At 40.7% G+C, this 19,437-nt stretch overlaps 2 protein-coding genes across 4 annotated transcripts in view; both read right to left on the bottom strand.

The window, feature by feature from the left end:
- Positions 1–19,437, bottom strand: part of LOC125233703 (unconventional myosin-XV-like) — a 124,415-nt gene that overhangs the window by 81,852 nt on the left and 23,126 nt on the right. For all 3 annotated transcript variants that reach the window (XM_048139802.1, XM_048139801.1, XM_048139800.1), the window contains exon 2: positions 389–536. In XM_048139802.1, the coding sequence (XP_047995759.1) occupies positions 389–535 (147 nt within the window). In that variant the 5' untranslated portion in view covers position 536. The remainder of the gene's footprint in view (positions 1–388; positions 537–19,437) is intronic.
- LOC125233704 (leucine-rich repeat extensin-like protein 3) lies at positions 1,634–3,249 on the bottom strand. Its single transcript, XM_048139804.1, has 3 exons — positions 3,187–3,249; positions 1,857–2,878; positions 1,634–1,726 (listed from the first exon to the last, which is right to left on the bottom strand). Exons 1-2 carry the CDS (start codon positions 3,232–3,234, stop codon positions 1,889–1,891), a joined length of 1,038 nt encoding a protein of 345 aa, XP_047995761.1. The 5' UTR covers positions 3,235–3,249; the 3' UTR covers positions 1,634–1,726; positions 1,857–1,888.

Consider the following 19,437-nt stretch of genomic DNA (forward strand, 5'->3'; position numbering starts at 1 on the left):
CCGCGCTTGTTAGTTCCCGCTCATCATTATCATTGCGCTCCGCTGACGCTCCGCTGACGCTCCGCTGACGCTCCGCCTACGCTTTCAAAACGCGCATGTGTGGCCGAGCTTTAATAGTCAACGTATCAAGTTACTGTATGGTTATTAAGGTTACAGTTAGACGATGATAAGTTTGTTGTTATAGGTGTCTACAGCCGTGTTCCCGAAACCCCTGGCGCTTGAGCTGCACTTCCTCTAGCTGGCCAGAGCGTTGCTAAGCGGCGAGAACCCATACTACGTAAGTTGACGATCATGCTGACAGGCAGGTGCTATCCACGATAAGCCGAGGGAAGCAGCATCTGTTGGTGAAACACCGTCCTGCTTTATCTGTGTCTGACTCATTAGTTACCTGTGAGTTGACGACCGCGCTGACGAGCAGCACTCTCGCAGCTCGGTGCACCTCGACCAGCTGGCCGGGGAGCGGCGCGGACGCGCCGGGGGGCTGGAACCACACCGCTGCGCCCTCCGCCCACTCGGTCCCCCCGGACCCCGCCATGCTGGAACAAAACACACTGTTATCACACTCCTTGTACTGGCAGTGCGTGAACGAGTCTCACTTGATTAGACACAGCATTATAAATTGAAATATATATCATACACCAAAAAAACGGCAATGCCCACTGGTGGACGAGCCGGGAATCGAACCCGGGTCTTCAGCTTACGCAGCTAACGTTTTTACCGCTGGACCACACGCCCGCCGTGGTACCCGACGAAATTTCTCTAGTGTATGTTATCTCTGATAAGGCTAGGCGCCTTTTGACCAACTCTAAGGACGAGCAATTAGTGCTTGCACCTCCTATATGAATTCTTTGCAGGATTACGATATAGCGAGAGAGATGGTGCTGCCATTATACAACTTAAAAAAAGAACAAATCAAAAATATTCAATAAACATACATACATACATACAATCACGCCTGTGTCCCATGAAGGGGTAGGCAGAGCACATGAAACTACTCAGGTTTCAGTTCTTGGCAAATTGACTTGGCTTGATTTGTTCCCTAGTTGTATAGACACAGCATCTTTTAAGATGTAGTGTTGCAGCGAATAACGAGGTATCTTTAGGAGGCAATCTAAATTGGCTGTGATGACAGTACAAGCCAATGGCCGATCAGCATTTCATGCCACAACACAGCTAATCTACTTATTGTCGTAAGTATTTGATTGTCATTTGTCACAAATAAGTACACGTAATATCAAACGTTTGCAATTGAATTAGGTAAATATGTAAAATAGCTATTATTCAATCAAACTGTATTATATATACATATATCATACCAGACCTATCTACTAATTTAACACCTATCCTAATCGACATAAAAAAGCCGTATAAATGAGACATGATTCAAGAAGCGATGGCTTGGTCATATTGAAATAGAACCCAGCAAGGGGTCCCGCCTGCCAAATATGCCTCAGATGCCATCATGCCACATTAAATGATACATTTTATGTAGATTGGATTTGACTGTTATCAGGTCAATGGCCCGTAATAGGCAATTAAGAACGGCTTAATGATATATAACATTTCCTTTTTCATTGCGAAACAGTTTTTATCGCTTATAGATCTAGTTTATTTTAGGAAGTAAACAACTGTATTTATTTTTTTATAAAAAAGTTTTATTTAGAGTAAATATTTCTTATTTGTACAAATAAGTAGGCTAAAGTAACATAAAGCTAAATTGTGGCTTCTACGGGCCGATTTTTGAGTCTCACGCGTTCGAATTCAGAAAATTGTCACTGAAAATAATAAGCAAGTCGCCGTTTTCAACCGGTAATTTAGTGACAAAATCCCGTATGCAAGATTCAAAAATCGCCCTCCTACTTCGAAAAATCTTCCGAAATCGGGAGATTTATAAGTAGAATGGGGAGCCGTAGCCGTACTGGCACGGGCAAGGGTCGTACAGCGGCGGCAGGCAGCCGCAGCCGCACGGCGGGAGGCAGCCACAGCCGCACGGCGGCGCGGCCTCCGGCACGATGCACACCGGCGGCGACGTCGGCGGCTGGAAGCAGATCGGCGCCGGCGCCGGCGGCTGCACGCAGATCGGCGCGGGCGGCGGCGGCTGGAAGCAGAACGGCGGCGGCGGCGGCACTTGGAAGCAGATGGGCTCCGGCGCGGGCGGCTGCACCGTCACGGGCGGCAGCGGCGGCGGCTGCACGGTCATCGGCGGGAGCTGCGGCAAGTTCACGCACATCGGCGGCAGCGCCGGCGGCTGCACCGTCAGGGGCTCGGGAGGCGGCAGCTGCAGGCACATGCCCGGCAGCGGCGGCGGCTGCACCGTGACCGGCGGCGGGCACGGCGGTTGCACGGGCACCGGCGGCAGCGGCGGCGGCTGCACCATCACGGGCGGGATCGCGGGCGGCTGAATCATGATCGGGGGCGGCGCCGGCAGCTCAATCATGATCGGCGGCGGCAGAGGGATCTCCACCAACATAGGCGGGAGCGGCGGCGGCTCGATATACATCAGCGGCGGCGCCGGCGGGTTCACCGTCAAGGGCGGCAGCGGGGTCGGGTTCAGGAAGAGCGGGGGCGGGCAGGGAGGGGTCACCGTGACTGGCGGCGGAGGAGGGGGAGTGATGGTTAGAGGAGGCAGGGGTGGAGGAGTGACAGTTATCGGAGGAAGGCAGGGCATCTCGATGGTGATCGGAGGAGGCGCGGGGGGAGTGATGCACATTGGTGGCGGCGGAGGGGTGGAAATCATGATCGGGGCTGGTGCTGGCGGTTGGCACGCGCATGGCGGAGGAGCGCAGGGGCATGGCGGCGGCGCGCAGCCGCAGGGGGCGTAGAGGGGAGGGGCGGGGGCGGGGGCGCAGCCGCACGAGTAGTACTGCGCGACTGACAGCTGGGGAGCAAACGACGGCACTTGAGCAGGCAGAAGACAGTTCTACTTGCTCAAGATATTAAAGCAACTATTGACTACCTTGGTTGTTAAGAACTTGGCAAGCAGAGTATATAACCTTTATAGTGTTCCTTCGGGTCTAATGTGAAGATTCCGGTTCGGACTAATGTATAAATTATAATTATATTTTACAATCACACAAAATTTACATTACAAATCTATATAAATACGCAAATGCTAAAAGTTGAGTCAAGGATCTGCCCATGTCATTTTAGCCATTTATCACATAAAAATTGTAGGTAAATGCTTACCTGAAGTAATCCTGCCAATAGCAGGTTCAGTAGTACCGTTGGAGCCATCTTGGCCGAATGCTGACCAGCCCCGCGCCCCGGCCTCATTATATACAGCCTTATTACCCCAGAGGTCGCAACAATATGCAATGTGTGAAAAGTTATCGTATCACCCATATTTACTAATAATCAGTTACTAAAGACGCGGAATGCATCGATAAGCCACGTCTAGGAGTGTGATAATGATTATGTAATGGTGGCACTATGCTAAAGAATGCGCGAGAAATAGGTCGATTCCTGGCGAAGATTGACGTCTGTTCCATATTTTTAACCCCCGACGCAAAAACGAAGGGGTGTTATAAGTTTGACGTGTCTGTCTGTCTGTCTGTCGGTGTGTGTGTCTGTCTGTGGCCTCGTAGCTCCCGAACGGATGAACCGATTTATATTTAGTTTTTTTTTGTCTGAAAGCTGAGTTAGTCGGGAGTATTCTTAGCCATGTTTCATGAAAATCGGTCCACTATGTCGCGGTCGGGGGTTTTTTCAAAATTTTAATTTTGTGGTTAGGTTATTGTCCTAAGTAATGGGCTGGGCTTTGACAGATAAAAGGACAGACAGACGCACGAGTGATCCTATTTGATATTATTTACTAGCTTTTGCCCGCGGCCTCGCTCGCGTTAAATTCGAAAATTGCGGAATGCTCCATACAAACGTCCACCCCCCATTTTAGGGAAGTGGGGGGTTAAAATGATACAAAAAGTAGCCTATGTCACTCTCCGTCCCTTCAGCTATCTCCACTTAAAAAATCACGTCGATTCGTCGCTCCGTTTTGTCGTGAAAGACAAACAAACAGACACACACACTTTCCCATTCATAATATTGGTATGGATAAGGCTCCCGTTTTATTGTATGTACATTATGAATTAGATAAAATATGAGCCACCGTCGGTAGTATCAAACTTACAGACAATCAATGTACTACTCCAGTCAATGGTTACCACTCTACTACAGTCAATGACTTTTTTTTTTTATTTGTCTAAACTAAAACCAAAAATCCTAGTCAGGTCAAAGTTTACCTAACATTTTGCTTGTTCAACAATTGCCTACATTTATACTTGTTTATGTACTTAGAGAATGCGAAAATGTAATATTTCATTGTTGACATTTGAAGTAGACAATAGAAATTCGCATTCATTATTTAAATGTTATATTATAAAGATGATTATCAGTCATACTTAATAACATAGTTATGCAACATATTAACCGTGCATTTAAAATCACTGAACCCGACATAATTTCTTCACAATGGCAATGTTGGGAACTTAAAACAAATGAAAAACAAGATAAAGTTTTATAAGTTTATAACAAACCTTTAAATGCCCGCTTACTGAAATTCAAAAATCCTCTGAGGTTTTAGTCATCGTCCTCCTTGCGTTATCTCGGCATTCGCAACGGCTCATGGGAGCCTGGGGTCTGCTTTGACAACGAATCCCAAGATTCGGCGTAGACACTTAGTTTTACGAAAGCGACTGACATCTGTTTTTAGTATGAATACGAAAAGTACATAGTAATGGAAAGTGAAAACGCAAGAAATCTCTGAGCAATGCGACTTATGCAACTCTTTACAATCGAACCTTTAAATCACTGGACAGTGAAACTTCATTACCACAATTAGCTTAATTTTCACGTACAAATATGCTGTTTCTCACTAGGAGTTCGTCAAAAGTAAGATCGTCATAACTTCACACCTGCCATGTCCGAATGTCGTTTCACTTTTCTCTCCGCAATTATGCGTCGTAAGAAAATCTCCAACACAGATCTGTGGGAACGCTGAGACTCCGATCGACCAGAAGATCAAACGCCGCAAATGGAACTGGATTGGTCATACAGACTGGAATCCCCAAGGAAAGCGAAAACGTGCCCGGCCTAAGCAGTCCTGGCGGTGGACGATCACTGCAGAAGCGAAGGCGATAGGGATGACCTGGAGCGAAGAAAAGCGCGAAGCTCAAAACCGTTCGGGATGGCGACGCACTGTGGACGCCCTCTGCCCCTTCTAGGGGACATAGAACATTAAGTCAAGTAAGTCAATTACGCGTTGATATTTGTGTTGAGTCCGATGATTATCTACTGCATTCCGTCTTGGACGACTACCGGGTATTTCGTCGACAAGCACTATATTGCCTTTCTTTTACTTTACATGTAGGTACATTAGGTTTATTGCAAAGTTACGTTATTATTTCGTTCAGATGGTTATGTTGTATTAAGCGCTGGTGGCAGTGGTGGCCTTGCGGTAAGAGCGTGCGACTTTCAATCCGGAAGTCGCGGGTTCGATCCCCGGCTCGTACCAATGAGTTTTTCGGGACTTATGTGCGGGATGTGGCAAATTCCGGGATAATGCAAGGAGTATGATGATGGTTATCTTGTATCTACTCGTAATAGAGAAAATAATATCTCCATTACTTCCCATCCAAACTCGCGCAGCAAGAATATGAAGTCAACGGAAACGTACCTAAGATATGGTCTACACATTCCACCTGTACAACACCTTTTTGTAATCAAAGACAGCCAAAACGGCGCCACAATCAAGCACATTTCGAACCGATATTTGTTATCACATGAGTTTATCAACCAGACGCAGATAGATGGCGAGCCGGCCTTCGACCTCTGACCCACAAACTAATGGCGGGTCGGTCTTACCTCTGTTACTTCGCGATGATTCACTGACGGGCCGAATTGGCAATGCCATCTACTTCTATTTCATTATTGCTTGGTCGGTTCTAGGTAAGTATGGTTATTAAGTATTATTTTGATTACAAGAAACATTTGAGTTTTCTGTTAAGGCTATAGGCAATTAAACGTTTAATTCTTCTTAAAATACGATTTAGGAGTGCAAAAGTTAATTTAAAATTATTTAATTAGCCGAGCCGCAACAAAGTAATCAAGTAACCACGCCGAAATCAACATGAACCAATTTTTTTTCCTTCATATTACGTCGGTGGCAAACAAGCATACAGTCCGCCTGATGGAAAGTGGTCACCGTAACCTATGGACGCCTGCAACTCAAGAAGTGTCACATGCGCGTTGCCAACCCATGAGAAACTTGTACACTCCCTTTTGCTGTGTTAAGTAAACAGCAAAAGGGAGTGTACAACTTCCAAGAAGGGATTGGGTTGCCGACGACTCAAAGGACAATAGACGGAACAAATTATTTCCGTAGGTCCTTCCGTCACCAGCACACCGCACCCTCGTTCAGCTCTGACAGCCTTACTCAACTTAACACAACACTAGTAGGGTCTAGTGCTATTTGGCTGCGGTCTTCTGTAAGGCGGAGGTACTTCCCCAGTTGGGCTCTGCTCTAGATTCGAGCGAGATGATATCCGGTGTGCTGTGCCCTAACACACAAAGCGCAATATTCGCTATGCCCTCCTCCTCCTACACTCCTATATGCAAGTTTTATTACAATCTCTACACTGAAAGTCATACTTATTAGAGTTTCTTGTCAGCATCTTAAAGTGAAATGCTTTGCCAACAATGTCGTTGCACTAAACTGTGAATCAAATCGATCGAAACGCATAACACGTTCACCGTCGCGCCGTCAAGTTCACATTTCCAAATCGGTCTCAACTCAACACCAGCGACCCACAAAGAGTTCATCCAATTCCGGCAACGTCGAGACAATCCCAGATGTGGATACACACCTGTTGAATACCCAAACAGTTTGCAATTTTCCAAAGCGGAGAAATATCAGGATTTAGTTTCTACAAAGCGGTCGAGAAAGTTTACGCTGTTCTATTGTAGAATGTAAGACTTCTAGAAATTAGGATATAGGTACGCAAGACAAAAGGCACTTAGGTTAGGCTTTTCGCTACAGACATAATCCTGATAGACGAGGAAGGTCAGTTTGTAAAGGAAGGACTGGTGCGTTAGTCGCATTTGCGATTAGGAGGTTAACCGCACCGCAATCGTATGCCGGCCGCGCGTTGCTTTCACGACTCGAGCTCGAGACGCATTGCAATAAATTATCTTGATAGTGTCAAAGACAATCATTTCGGTTGTCGAGCTGAATACATTGAGATTTTATTTCTTTAAGAGTAGTAAAAAGCTTATTGGTTGTGTATTTTTAGCATTGTCATAATCTTAGAAATGCGTGAATAATTTGAATCTGACATTCAGGAATTTCCTCGTTACTTTAGCTTAGGCAGCTTAGCACACAATAAGTAAATAACTAACTTTTATAGCCAGTGTTTAATTGTAAACGTGTGATTGCTTACTAATAAAGATTTATTATTGGCGGTTGCCTATTGTATAATGACATTAATGTGTTGTGTGGTTTCTTTCAACCCCTTTTTGCCAAGAATGGCACTGAAACTTAGTAGTTCATGTGCTCTGCCTACCCCTTTTATGGGATGGCGTGATTATATGTAAATATGTATGTTAATGTGTATTAAAAACCCTTCGTTTAGAGGCGCGAGTCGAGTTCGATGTTTATGATTATGACATCAAAACACCAGCATTTCCCAACTTAATTAAGATAACCAACGCCAGTTAATATCCATACTTTTACATAATCAGCTGTTATTTTATTCGTATATACATATGAATGGGCTGCACGGAGCAGCTAGGGAAAGGTAGAAAGCAAACAATAATTTATTCTAATAATTTCCCGCCATAAAGGGCCGGTACTAGAAAGTTGCGTGGTCATTAGTGTCCCTGCTAGAAAGCCTGGGTCTACAATAACAGCTACAATAGCCATTTTTCACGCATGTGACGATGGCGGTGATGACGACGGTGTACGTATTGAAAAACTCGAAAACTATTTGTTTCCTTGTTTTGCTTGGTGTTAGGTTAACCACAACCTCAAAAAAGTGCGTAAAGATAGTTTTTTTTTTAAATATGTACCATTTGGTACCAATATGTCGACCTCAAATGAATATGTAATTTTTATTGATCATTTACAAAACTTGATACTGTAGCAATGATGAAAACAAATGGATGTCTTTAGAATGATGACTAAGGGAAGAACTGAGAAGCCTAACTATAATTAAATAGTTGACCTTTTTATGAAATTAATAACAAACAAGACACTACTTTGTACAAATTATGAATACAAATGTTTTGTTACACCTTACTAGATAGAGATTTTCACTTAATACCTGTTAGTAGCTTTAACAGGCCATTAAATAAGGATGCAATTACGATTTTTTTTTTTAATAAAAAAACTCACATCGCGATAAATTTTTTGCAAATGGCTAAACTGATTTTAGAGCAGACACCTCTAAAAGAGCGGTGCCAAGCCGCGCGTTTTTGCCAAATTATCCACACGCGATACCCCATCGCCACCGCTACAAAAACATAATATCATTCCTAGCGCTTATTGAGTAGGCACACGGTGTAAGACTAGTAATATTTGAGCTCCGATTACGCATAACTATGTATTTATAACAACTAACTATACCTAATATACACGCGGGTTTCCTTCAAACTTCTATCTCTGAGTACGCATCAATACATTTAAAACGCTCTTTATCAAAATATATTTTTATTTCAAAGGAGTTAAATCACAAACAACTACTCCCAATCGCTGCTTCTATTCGAATGCCCCGTCAAGTGTTCGTTCTCCTTTACGTTTTTTTATTATTCTAAATTCAAATCGGGGACTGCCAGTCACCGAACATCAAAATGCTGTAAAAGGTTTCATTCCGTATATGAAACCTCTTACATATCCCTCCCCCTTATGTTAGAAGCTACTACTACTTCTATATTGTATTATCCTGATAACTGAAGAGTCTGAAGAATCTGAAAACAGAGGATACTCCTCCCAAGTTCGCATTCGCATTTCGCACCCGTCCTCAAGTCGTCCTATCTTGAGCCTGGCGGTATATGATTGTATAAGCTTCTACGCTGATAGTGACTATCCTGTAATGTTGGGTGTAGTCTTTATTGTGAATCTGTCCGCCCAACTTCTGGTCACAACGTCCCTACATTTCCTTGCCATGCGACTAGTATTTTGTGATAATATATTATTAGGTATACTGCAGGTGTCCAGTACGTGTATGTAGACAAAATCCGGCAAAGTCATACAAAGGTACCTACCTCCGAACTTTTGAAAATGAAATTTTCCTATCTGGAACAAAGTGTGTGAGCAAGTGCAGATATTCAAGTCTAATTGTTAGAAGTTATAACTCGGCAAGCATTGACAGCAGTAGCGAGGCGTGGAGCGCGACCGAACGCAGTTATTCTGCTATTGAAGTTGATTCATAACATAACTGATACAAAAACAATCATTCGGTTACAATAATTTGGGTCAAATGCTTTTTTTTTGAGTAAAAAGGGTCATCTTTTCAACTACGGAAACATCGCATCGTCTTCATAGCGACTCGACTGGTTGTTATAAATATTTATTGCTGCAAATAAGAGTATCTAGTCAAGATGACGATTGTATAGTGAGCTGCGAAATCGTATGGAGAAATTATGAATGAATTCATTGATAAATTCGCAATGCACTTTTGCAGCTCACTGTACATCGGCTGATTGGTGCTACGATACGTCCCGGGGCCGGGACTCCTTTTAAATGTACATATTTAAGTTACACTTTAAGCGTTTTTTTTAACTATGGTCATCTTATTTCGGCCTCCAGTTTTGATTGACAACCTGCAATCTATTTGCATGTAAATCTGTACATGTCATTACCCCACACCACAGACAACCAGTTAAGCATCAAAGCAACCTTAAAGAATAGCTGATCAGTGGCAGTGACCACGCTGTCAAGCGACAAATTATACATCGCAAGCCGTTCCCGTTAGGACTGTCCCACTGTCCATGTTTATTCTAAAACGTGGGGACACCAATCAAGTTGCTACAAACATAAGACGTTCTACAATACAGAACTACAATGAGTAGAATACGCCTTGGGCGACATGCCATTTATTTTTTACTTGTGTGTGGTCGCGATTAGAATATCTCGAAACAAGTTTAAAATAATACTAGATAAAGATGGTAAGAAAATATACGGTATCATCATGCAGATGGGCGTTTTTGTGTATGATCACTTATATTTTACACACCATTGAATTCAATAATAGACGAATCTCAATTCGCTGAACACATACTTATAAGTTCTCTAATTACTATTATTATACTATGTATACAGTTATTCAGTGTGTTCAGAGAATTCCAAGTTGGCCAGGGGGCCATAAACACCCATACTACACCACCACCACCCACCCACCCATAAACATCCATGGATCTAGATACCGAATTTTCCCTGAATGTCTACACATTCAGGGAAAATTCGGTATCTAGATCCATGGATATCTCCCTAAATATTGAATGAGTTCTGAATAGCAGGTACCAAGATATCTGTCACATTTTTCATAATCACCATGAATCATGATCATAATATTTCTGTATGTTTACGTAAATAATTGCTGCACTACTTAACTACTAGACTAGTTTAGCGGGTAGACAACCACATCAAAAAATGTTGTTAAACAAGTCTAAAGTCTAAACATCATTTACGTATCAAAATCAATTTACAATTCCAAAGTTAGCTGCCAACATTAATTAAACAGCGATTAGTTCTTGAATATTCATTGTTCCGATCCGGGTTGCGATTGACAGACAGACTGACATTCGAATAGCGGATTGTGTTGTGTTCAATATTTAGCACCTTTGGCGGCTGGCTTTGAGTTACGTAAATAGCGGGAATGAATTCCGTGTCACAGTTGACTTGCTGATTCGGAGGACAATGCAGAGTTAGGAAGGATTAGGAGGTCGATGAACAAACGTTAGAGCAGTCGTACATAAACAAACAACTGACGAAAAAATATGGGATGACCGGGATGACAGAAAAAACGTAGCATTTTAAATAATGGGTGCTATTTTCATTTCTAAGTTGCCAAATCAAATCCTATCTATTCGTATAATATACCATGATAAAAAAAAATACATACCTACTTAACAATAACCGTACGCGTACACAATAAATGAAAGTTTACCCGTATCTTTACTTGTGGTGTTCACACACACGACTTAAAAGACACGCATACATTAGATTTCAACGCGTAGCCGAGGTCACTTCCTTCATCAAAATATTGTCTTTGAAGATTTTATATTTATTCTACACTATCTCCTGCCCGCGGCTTCGCTCGCGTTACAAAGAGACAAAAAGTAGCCTATGTCACTCTCCATCCCTTCAACTATCTCCACTTAAAAAATCACGTCAATTCATCGCTCCGTTTCGCCGTGAAAGACGGACAAACAAACAGACACACACTTTCCCATTTATAATATTAGTATGGATTCACTTTCATTGCAAATATGAAACGAACACGTAAATAAAACGTATTATCACGTTTGTGCCATTAAAAAACTTGTTTCTTTCTCAAATATTCCCATAACTCTATTAACCACGATTCACTGAGCCTGATTAACAAATAGAGGAATCTCAATAAAATGCCAAGCGTGCCTGACCCGCGACTTATGCACCTGACAGGTTAGAAGTATGCGCATCCGCAGATTCCGAAGCGATGTCTGTAATATGTTAATCGAAGAATCTGCGCTTGAGTAATCAAGAGCTTCATGAGCGATCAAACTTCCCCCTCTAAATAAGCTCTTACTGTACGTCTAGTATATATAGACTACAAGAAGTACAAGAGCACTATAGAACCATGACATAATGAATTTTGCTTGGCTTCTAAACGAAACTAAACACATGAACATTGAGTGATGGCGACTTAGCAATTATGGATTACTCCTATTATGGGCTCTAATATGGCTGGCCAAATAGACTGTTTGCAGATAGTACAAGAGAGGCTATGTCTTTGCGTTATTAGCTTTTAGTCAAGTAGGAAAATAGGTCTGTACTGTACCTACCTTCCTACTCTACTACTCTGTGAGTGAGAGGCAGTATTATTACTCAAACGATTTAATTCATGATTTATTTATACCTATAATTTCTAATACCTAATTAAAGTAAATAACAAGCTTCTACAGTGGGCCAGGAATGACATTTGTTAAGTATACATAGGGTATCTAGTTTTCATGACGAGTATTCCCATTCTCCGTAGCTAATGTCGTGACATAAACGCAGAAATCCTTCATAATTTTCTCCAACTATCAGTTCACAATTTAAAATAGCCAATGAGCAAGTCGGTGAATTATCAGAGTGATCATTTCATAACGAACCGGTGCCTGATCCGGTCCGGCCACAATCGATGGCGAAACGTCGGTAATGAGCTTGAGTTTGCGACCTACTGTGTCATTATGAGAGTTATAATTAAGTCATTATGTAGTGGGATTGCCTCATTGAACGTGAATGTATCTGGTCTTGGGGGTCAGAAATGTTTAACATTGACCCCCCCCCCCCCTGAAGTTTTAGAGTAATTCCAAGTCCAGTATGATGTCTATGATAAAAGGAGAACGCAGTGCAATGCTTGACAATGTCTAGAAGTAGATTCCACTTTCTATCTTAAGTCATTGTCAATAAATGTGACAAGAGGGTGTCTTCTATTGGGCATAACATTAGCGTGTCGAGCACTGGTACTTTTACCTCACTATGATTTATTGAGAAGGTAATGTATGTAACAGTATTTTATAATTCTATCTGTACCTCTTGCGCAAGATTCGCGTGGGCCAACAATTAATGCGTTCACTAACAATAAGCTTGTGGGACGACATGTTTAACCCCCAGTAAATCAAGCGAAACGATCAAAGATTTATAAAATAAGGATAAAGCGAAACGATGAATATAATTTCGACTGAACATTTTCATTTGATGCGCCTTGGTGGAAGGCACAACAACGCGATTTGTTAATGAGAGTGCGCGTGTGGCCGCATAGATTGCACGCTTGGCTCGCATTAACACATGCATTAATGCACACTGTGCTACCTCAATTTTCCTAGTGTGCCACGTCCTGGCGAATTAATATATAAATCAATGGTAACAATGCTCATTGAAAATTCAAAATGTCGTCTCAAACAAACTTAACCATCCTTCCATCATCGCAAAAATAGTCTTACCGCTTAGGTAATATGAGTCACGTCATCCACGAACATAAAATTTGCATACCTGCAAGCAAAAAAATAAACATTAGGTTGATTAGGTATTAGGTGAACCAATGCAAGTAGGCCTGTCAAAGTTCATTGCAATACGTCTTGGCTTCGAAATCAACGGCTAGGCGATCATTTGTTATGTACCTACGATGATATTTGCGTGTTTGACGTTGGACCTATTTTAGTTTAGATAAAAATATACCTCTCTATTTTATATTTATTACGTAACGAATGTAACGATTAAGATGAAAAAAATACAAGTTTGCTGCGTTCGGTATTTTCGATTTTAATAAAACACATCAGTTTGACTGTTTGTAAATCTAGAATTTATGTACCTGGCACCTGGCACCAAAAGTACTTTATTTGGTAATATACATACCTACATAGAATATTTTTTTTGTTAAAAAGTTTTTCTTTATCACTTTCGCAACTTAAATGTACATTATTTCAGTTGCGCATTTTTGTAAAACATGTTCGAGGTCCATCTTCTACTACCCTTCATCGTCTTACATAATAAATAAACCAAACAGTGCCCAACTGTTTTTACCAACAGAGGTCTCTGTATTTTGGCGTGGTGAGCATAGACAATGAGTAATTGCACGCCGCGCTAATCCTATTAAGGCGGGTCCACACGATCATTAAGACGCTGGAAAAACGCCTTTGATGTGCTCGGAATGCGTAAAAGCGGCTGTTTAAAACAATTTAAGCAAATCAGTGTGAAGAAAATCAAACATAAGAATGATTTATTTATCATTATCATTATTGGCAGTCAATTAATTATATTATTTTAACTAATCTTTTAATGTGCCAAATTATCGGATATTTTCTTGAGACAGTATATTTTAAAGTGGAATAGAGCCTGAGAATCTGATTTGACACAGATGTCATATGATTTGACTACCTCCCAAAACATTTTCAGGATTGTCAAAATTACGTTTCGTTTTCAAAGTGTGTCGTAATGTAACAAAATTTAAGCAATTTGCCAACATTACAGCATAACAAGTTCCTTCCAATAATGCAAATAAACATTTCCTTCCGATTAGAAAACGTAACTTTATAGGTTAGTTCGGCGCAATTGTTCGTAATTGGAGCCTGAGAACACAACACGAGAACACATAGTGATAAAAACTGTACACAATACGCGGGAATGAGACAAAAAATAGCACAGCTCATTTGTGCGAGCGAGATGGCGTGATCGGGAGTTCCTTGGTTAAATCATCGCTTGCGTACGAGTTGGAATAATGTTGTAGTTGGTTTTTGTGACTGCGTCGATGGAATTGGAGAGCATGACGTTCGGCTTAGTTGAGATGTTTGCAAAAGAATCTGTTACCTCTTCTCGCAATAAGTATCTGTCTGTTAACGCTTAAACCGATTTAAATAATTATTTGGTTTGGAGATAATTTGAAACCCGAGACTCAGGCGAAGTCGCAACACGCAAGTAGGAGCCAGTGTCTTCCTTCCTGTATCCTCCTGAGTCTTGGAAGCATTTGTTTTATTTTGAAATTAGAACCTTTTGTTGCTCAATAAATGTTCAACATACATTTTGAAATATGTATAAAATTTTGTACACGAGGACTGAGGCTGTACCCGATACCGGTTTAGATACCTACCTATATCATGGAGGGTAGGTATATTCCTTGGTACAAACTAGTTCAAGCGCAATTGGATGGGCCATGGGAGCCATGGACTGTTGATTCTGTGTCGCGCATTCGGTGCCAGAGTGAATTTTTATACTTTTAATTTAGAGTACCTACCTATATCTAGTCTGCAAGATTGTTTCAAATGTTTCTTCTTTTAACTTAAATAGCTATAGCTATAGGTACGTATTATTATTATTTAATGTTTCTTTCTTTTCATAGTATCGGATGAAACTCGAGATAATCGCAATTATCGCAAAGCAATCTATTCTCCGGTTGAGCTGGCATGCGGATGTGGATTGCAATATTGTTGGAAATCTCGATGAGGATGCTACAGCGCCGTTATTTCGGCTGGTTTTCGTGGTTTCGAGCGGTATCCTGATTCCTTACTAATTTTACTTCTGTTCTTACTTTAACTGTCCGACAGCCTGAGGGCGTTTTCACATTATCCATCCGATCCGATATCGGATGTCGGACCGATATCCCATACATTATAGGCGCCATCTTGGATTTTTTCCATTGAAATCCTTCCGACATCCGATATCGGATTGGATATTGTGAAAACGCACTAATGGTGGAGGGCCATAAATAACTTGACGTATTTTATAATTGCATGTTAATTACAAATGAAATGTTAACTTATTACAGTTTGGCGAGGATTCCTGTAAACTGTTAATTATAAGTTTATTTTTTGTGAATAATAAAAAAAAAAAAAAAAAAAAATGAGTTGAGTAGGTACCTACTAATTTACTGCAGTGGACCAGCACGAGGCAGAACCAAGTGGTTTGCAAAAAATACCGTCACGTATACCTCCGAATCCTCCGAATGGTTTGATTTCTTGAGTGTATGTAATTAGATAAAAATGTAAAACAAAATAACTAATATGTTTTCGTTGTGGTAAAAATACTAAATTTAAAGTATTTTTTATATTTAAGGTTGACGACTTCTTCTGGGCGGGCCGCTAGTTTATTCAGTAAACAAGATTTGCTGAGACCAAATTTTCCACGTAATCGAATCCACGCCTATAAATTAATGAAACATGTCGAAAGTCTCGTAAAACTTGTATCGATGGCGACGCCGGCGAGTCTGCGACGAACTTTCCTCCGCGTTCACGGAAACGCGAGAAACTCTCCCCTCCTGCACACTTGTCTTGATAGCTGTCACTCACATCGGCTACATGTCTTATTTGACAATGGTAAAGCCTGGGTACGCAGCCAAATGTACAAACGCTCACAATAATATCTGTTTCGTAGCTATCTATCTATCGCTGATGCGTATTGGCGCGACAGAGCCAGACTGCATTTCTGTCGGCGTCTAGCGACGACGACTGCCGTTCGGGTACGTCCGCTGACCAGAAATATATGACTACGGACCATGTTGCGGATTTCATTACAACTATTTTGTTCATATTATACTGGACTGTCACCACATACATCAGAATAACAGCGCCCTGAGTCATATATTTCTGGGGGCCGATTTTTGAGTCTCACGGCGTTCGAATTCAGAAAATTGTCACTGAAAATAATAGGCAATTCACCGTTTTCAACCGGTATTTTAGTGACAGTGAGACTCAAAAATCGACCCCATGGTCATGCTTCAACAGAGTGTCTATGGGTAGGGTAGTATGGGTAATGTAGGATGTAGTGGTAGGTACATACTCACCCATCTGTCTGAATCATTTGAATAGTAAAATACTACTTAATAGACAACAGTTGTAGACATCTAGTTATAACAGATAATTTTCACGCATTCGAGTGAATTTCATAGGTATATTATTTAAATTATTTTCTATAAAATCGGTAATACATATCCGAGCCAAAAATTCAACTCGATACCTACATAGGGTCCAAAGTAGTATAGGAACCATTTATTTACCACAAGATGTTTTGTAGTCTACATCCATCCATGTTATCCATCCAGTCATATATCCATCCATGTTAAAAAAAGTCTCACAGTCCAGTCTATTTACCTACAAAACAAAGTTTGCATAACAATAATGTAACGAAACGAACATCTGATAGCGCATAATGTACGATTATTGTTACAATCACAGCATAAAGTGCACGAAAAGCATGAAATTATTGTATTGCGTTGCGTACTATCGGACTTATCAAGAACTTTGGGGTTCTGTGGTCAATAAATTAAATACCAGTGTTATTTTCTCTTCGAGAGCAGACAAAAGGTTTGATTGGAAAAAGCCCGGTTACTTTTCTGGAGATATATTTTCCTGACCCTTTAGCACAACTTGCCTTGTCGCGCGCGAGTCCATACATCAAGCGCGACTTCAAGTATGGAGTACGAGTAGGTATTAGGGTGTGCAAACCGGTTAACCGGTTAACCGAAAAACCGGTTAACCGAGACTTTTTGGCCTCTGTTAAAAACCGGTTTTTATAGTCTCTAACCGGTTAATAACCGAAACTGTATTTATTTCTCAAAATTTGGAAAATTTTGCATTAAAAGGTTCAAAAATACGTAATTATTTAATGTTTTGTAATAATAAAGATTTATTCGTTACTTTTCATTGACAACATTATTATCTGTAATGATTTTATTTTAAAAATTAGTCCCGAGTCTACTCAATTACACATTTTATACAATACAGTAGTCCGGTTAGTATATTACGACTCCGCATAGACCTAACGTCCAACCTCTTACAACGACATAAGCACAGGTAGGTATTTATTTGGTTTTCGTATGTGATAGTATGAAAGTACATCCGTTTATTACGACTCCGATTTTAACGACCAGCCGCTTTTTACGACACATTTTACACAGAATCCGTCCGTCAAGTCCGGTTGCAACGACGAGCGACAACGTTTTCAGTTTTACTAGTAAATTGAGGAAACAAGGCGACTTCCACCCGAGCACGGCCCCCAGTCTTGCCTACAACAAGTAGCAAGATTACATTGTGGCCACGTAACAATTTGGAGTATTGAATTTAAAATTTTAACAATTTGTTCGCCTCGGGTCTAATCTTATAAGCTAAATAGAACCCAATTTGTATTTTTCGATTGCGTATAAACTAGCTTTACTTACAAATGATGAGCAAGCACGCATACTAAAAAGGACTTTTCTAACTAAACAAAGGGGTGGTGAAATTCTTCACAATAAAATAAGGCATTAATACTATGATGATAATAATACCCTGTAAATAAACCTATTGATTGAAATGTTTTAGTAATAGAGATGTAGACAACTTTTAATTAAAAGAAATGAAATTCGTTTTGTACGACATCTGGTTAGTACGACGTAATATCAGCGGTCCCTTGAGCGTCGTTGTAACCGGAGTCTACCGTATATTTCAAACTATATTTTTTAAAAGAAAGGTAAAATGGAGATCTTGGTTTTCTTACATCAATTGCTTGTATTACTAGGGGCTCTGGGAGCTGTAGACCTTCGCGACATGCCTAGAAAACGCAACTGTCGAATCACATTCAAACCACACAAGCTTTTTTTAGCAATTTCCGCATTTACCAAATTTCCAAAAACTGGCTAAAAATGATCTTCATCGTGCAAGTAATACCTGCTACGATATCATCAACATCAGAATTCTTAAAGGTAATGGTAATTATTGCGTAGTACGGCCATTTACTAAAAATCCTCAAAACCGGTTAATAACCGGTTAACCGGTTTTGAAGGAAAAGTCTCGGTTATTTAAGTTAACCGGTTTTTGCATACCCTATTATGCTTTTCTCACACTCGACTGACCCTGTCCTACAAGCGTCCGAGTCCGATCCGATAGCCTCGAGAAACTTACAAAAAAACTATTTTCATTAACAACCTTTGTGTATATTGACGTTTAGTATTACGTATTAGTTAGCTGCGCACTGTTGCATTCAATTAATAGAAGATATTGTATGCGCGTTAAAAGTTCAATGAATTGTTTGTTCAAGGTTCAACTTTGTAGGTTTAACCTTAATCTTAAAGACACTGGAGTAATTTTTGGCGTAAAATATCTTCGCCCCGTACAGCTAATTAATTCAAGCTTAAAGTTGCTTTATTTTGCTTGGATCAAGAAAAACATACAAGAACAAATTCGTTAAAAGTTGACAGTAAGAAAATAATGCATAGTATCTATTGCCATCATTGAGGTATATGTACTACGTACTAGAGGCGACGTTGCTAAGAGAATTTTTACACAACGCACTGCGGTCCATGGACCGCAACGTTGTCAGTCCTTACCAGGTCCTTGCGGTGCAGTGACGTGCCGTGATGCATTTACTTTCCACGTGAATAATGCCTTCTTGTGTGCTTAAAAATTGTACTAATCACTCGACGAAATCAAATAAAAGCCAAGGTGTGACATTTCATCGGTAAATTAAACAAAAAACTCGTCTATAATATTTTAAGATTGAATATTCTACAAACTCGCGAGCGGGAGCGACACTGCCGCCATTTTGGTGACGCAATCATAGACTATAAAAAGTTAACCGCGCAGATGTGCCATTTACACTGTTCCTACTAATGTGTTTCACCTCTATAGACCAGGAAAAATAGCTTGACCTGGACATAATTCGATAACCGTAATTTTCTTTTTCTGTCGTATAAAGTATCATTAGTGATAGTTAAAATACAAATTATTAAT

This window comes from Leguminivora glycinivorella, chromosome 14, assembly GCF_023078275.1.
Source record: "Leguminivora glycinivorella isolate SPB_JAAS2020 chromosome 14, LegGlyc_1.1, whole genome shotgun sequence".
Taxonomy (NCBI): Eukaryota; Metazoa; Arthropoda; class Insecta; order Lepidoptera; family Tortricidae; genus Leguminivora; species Leguminivora glycinivorella.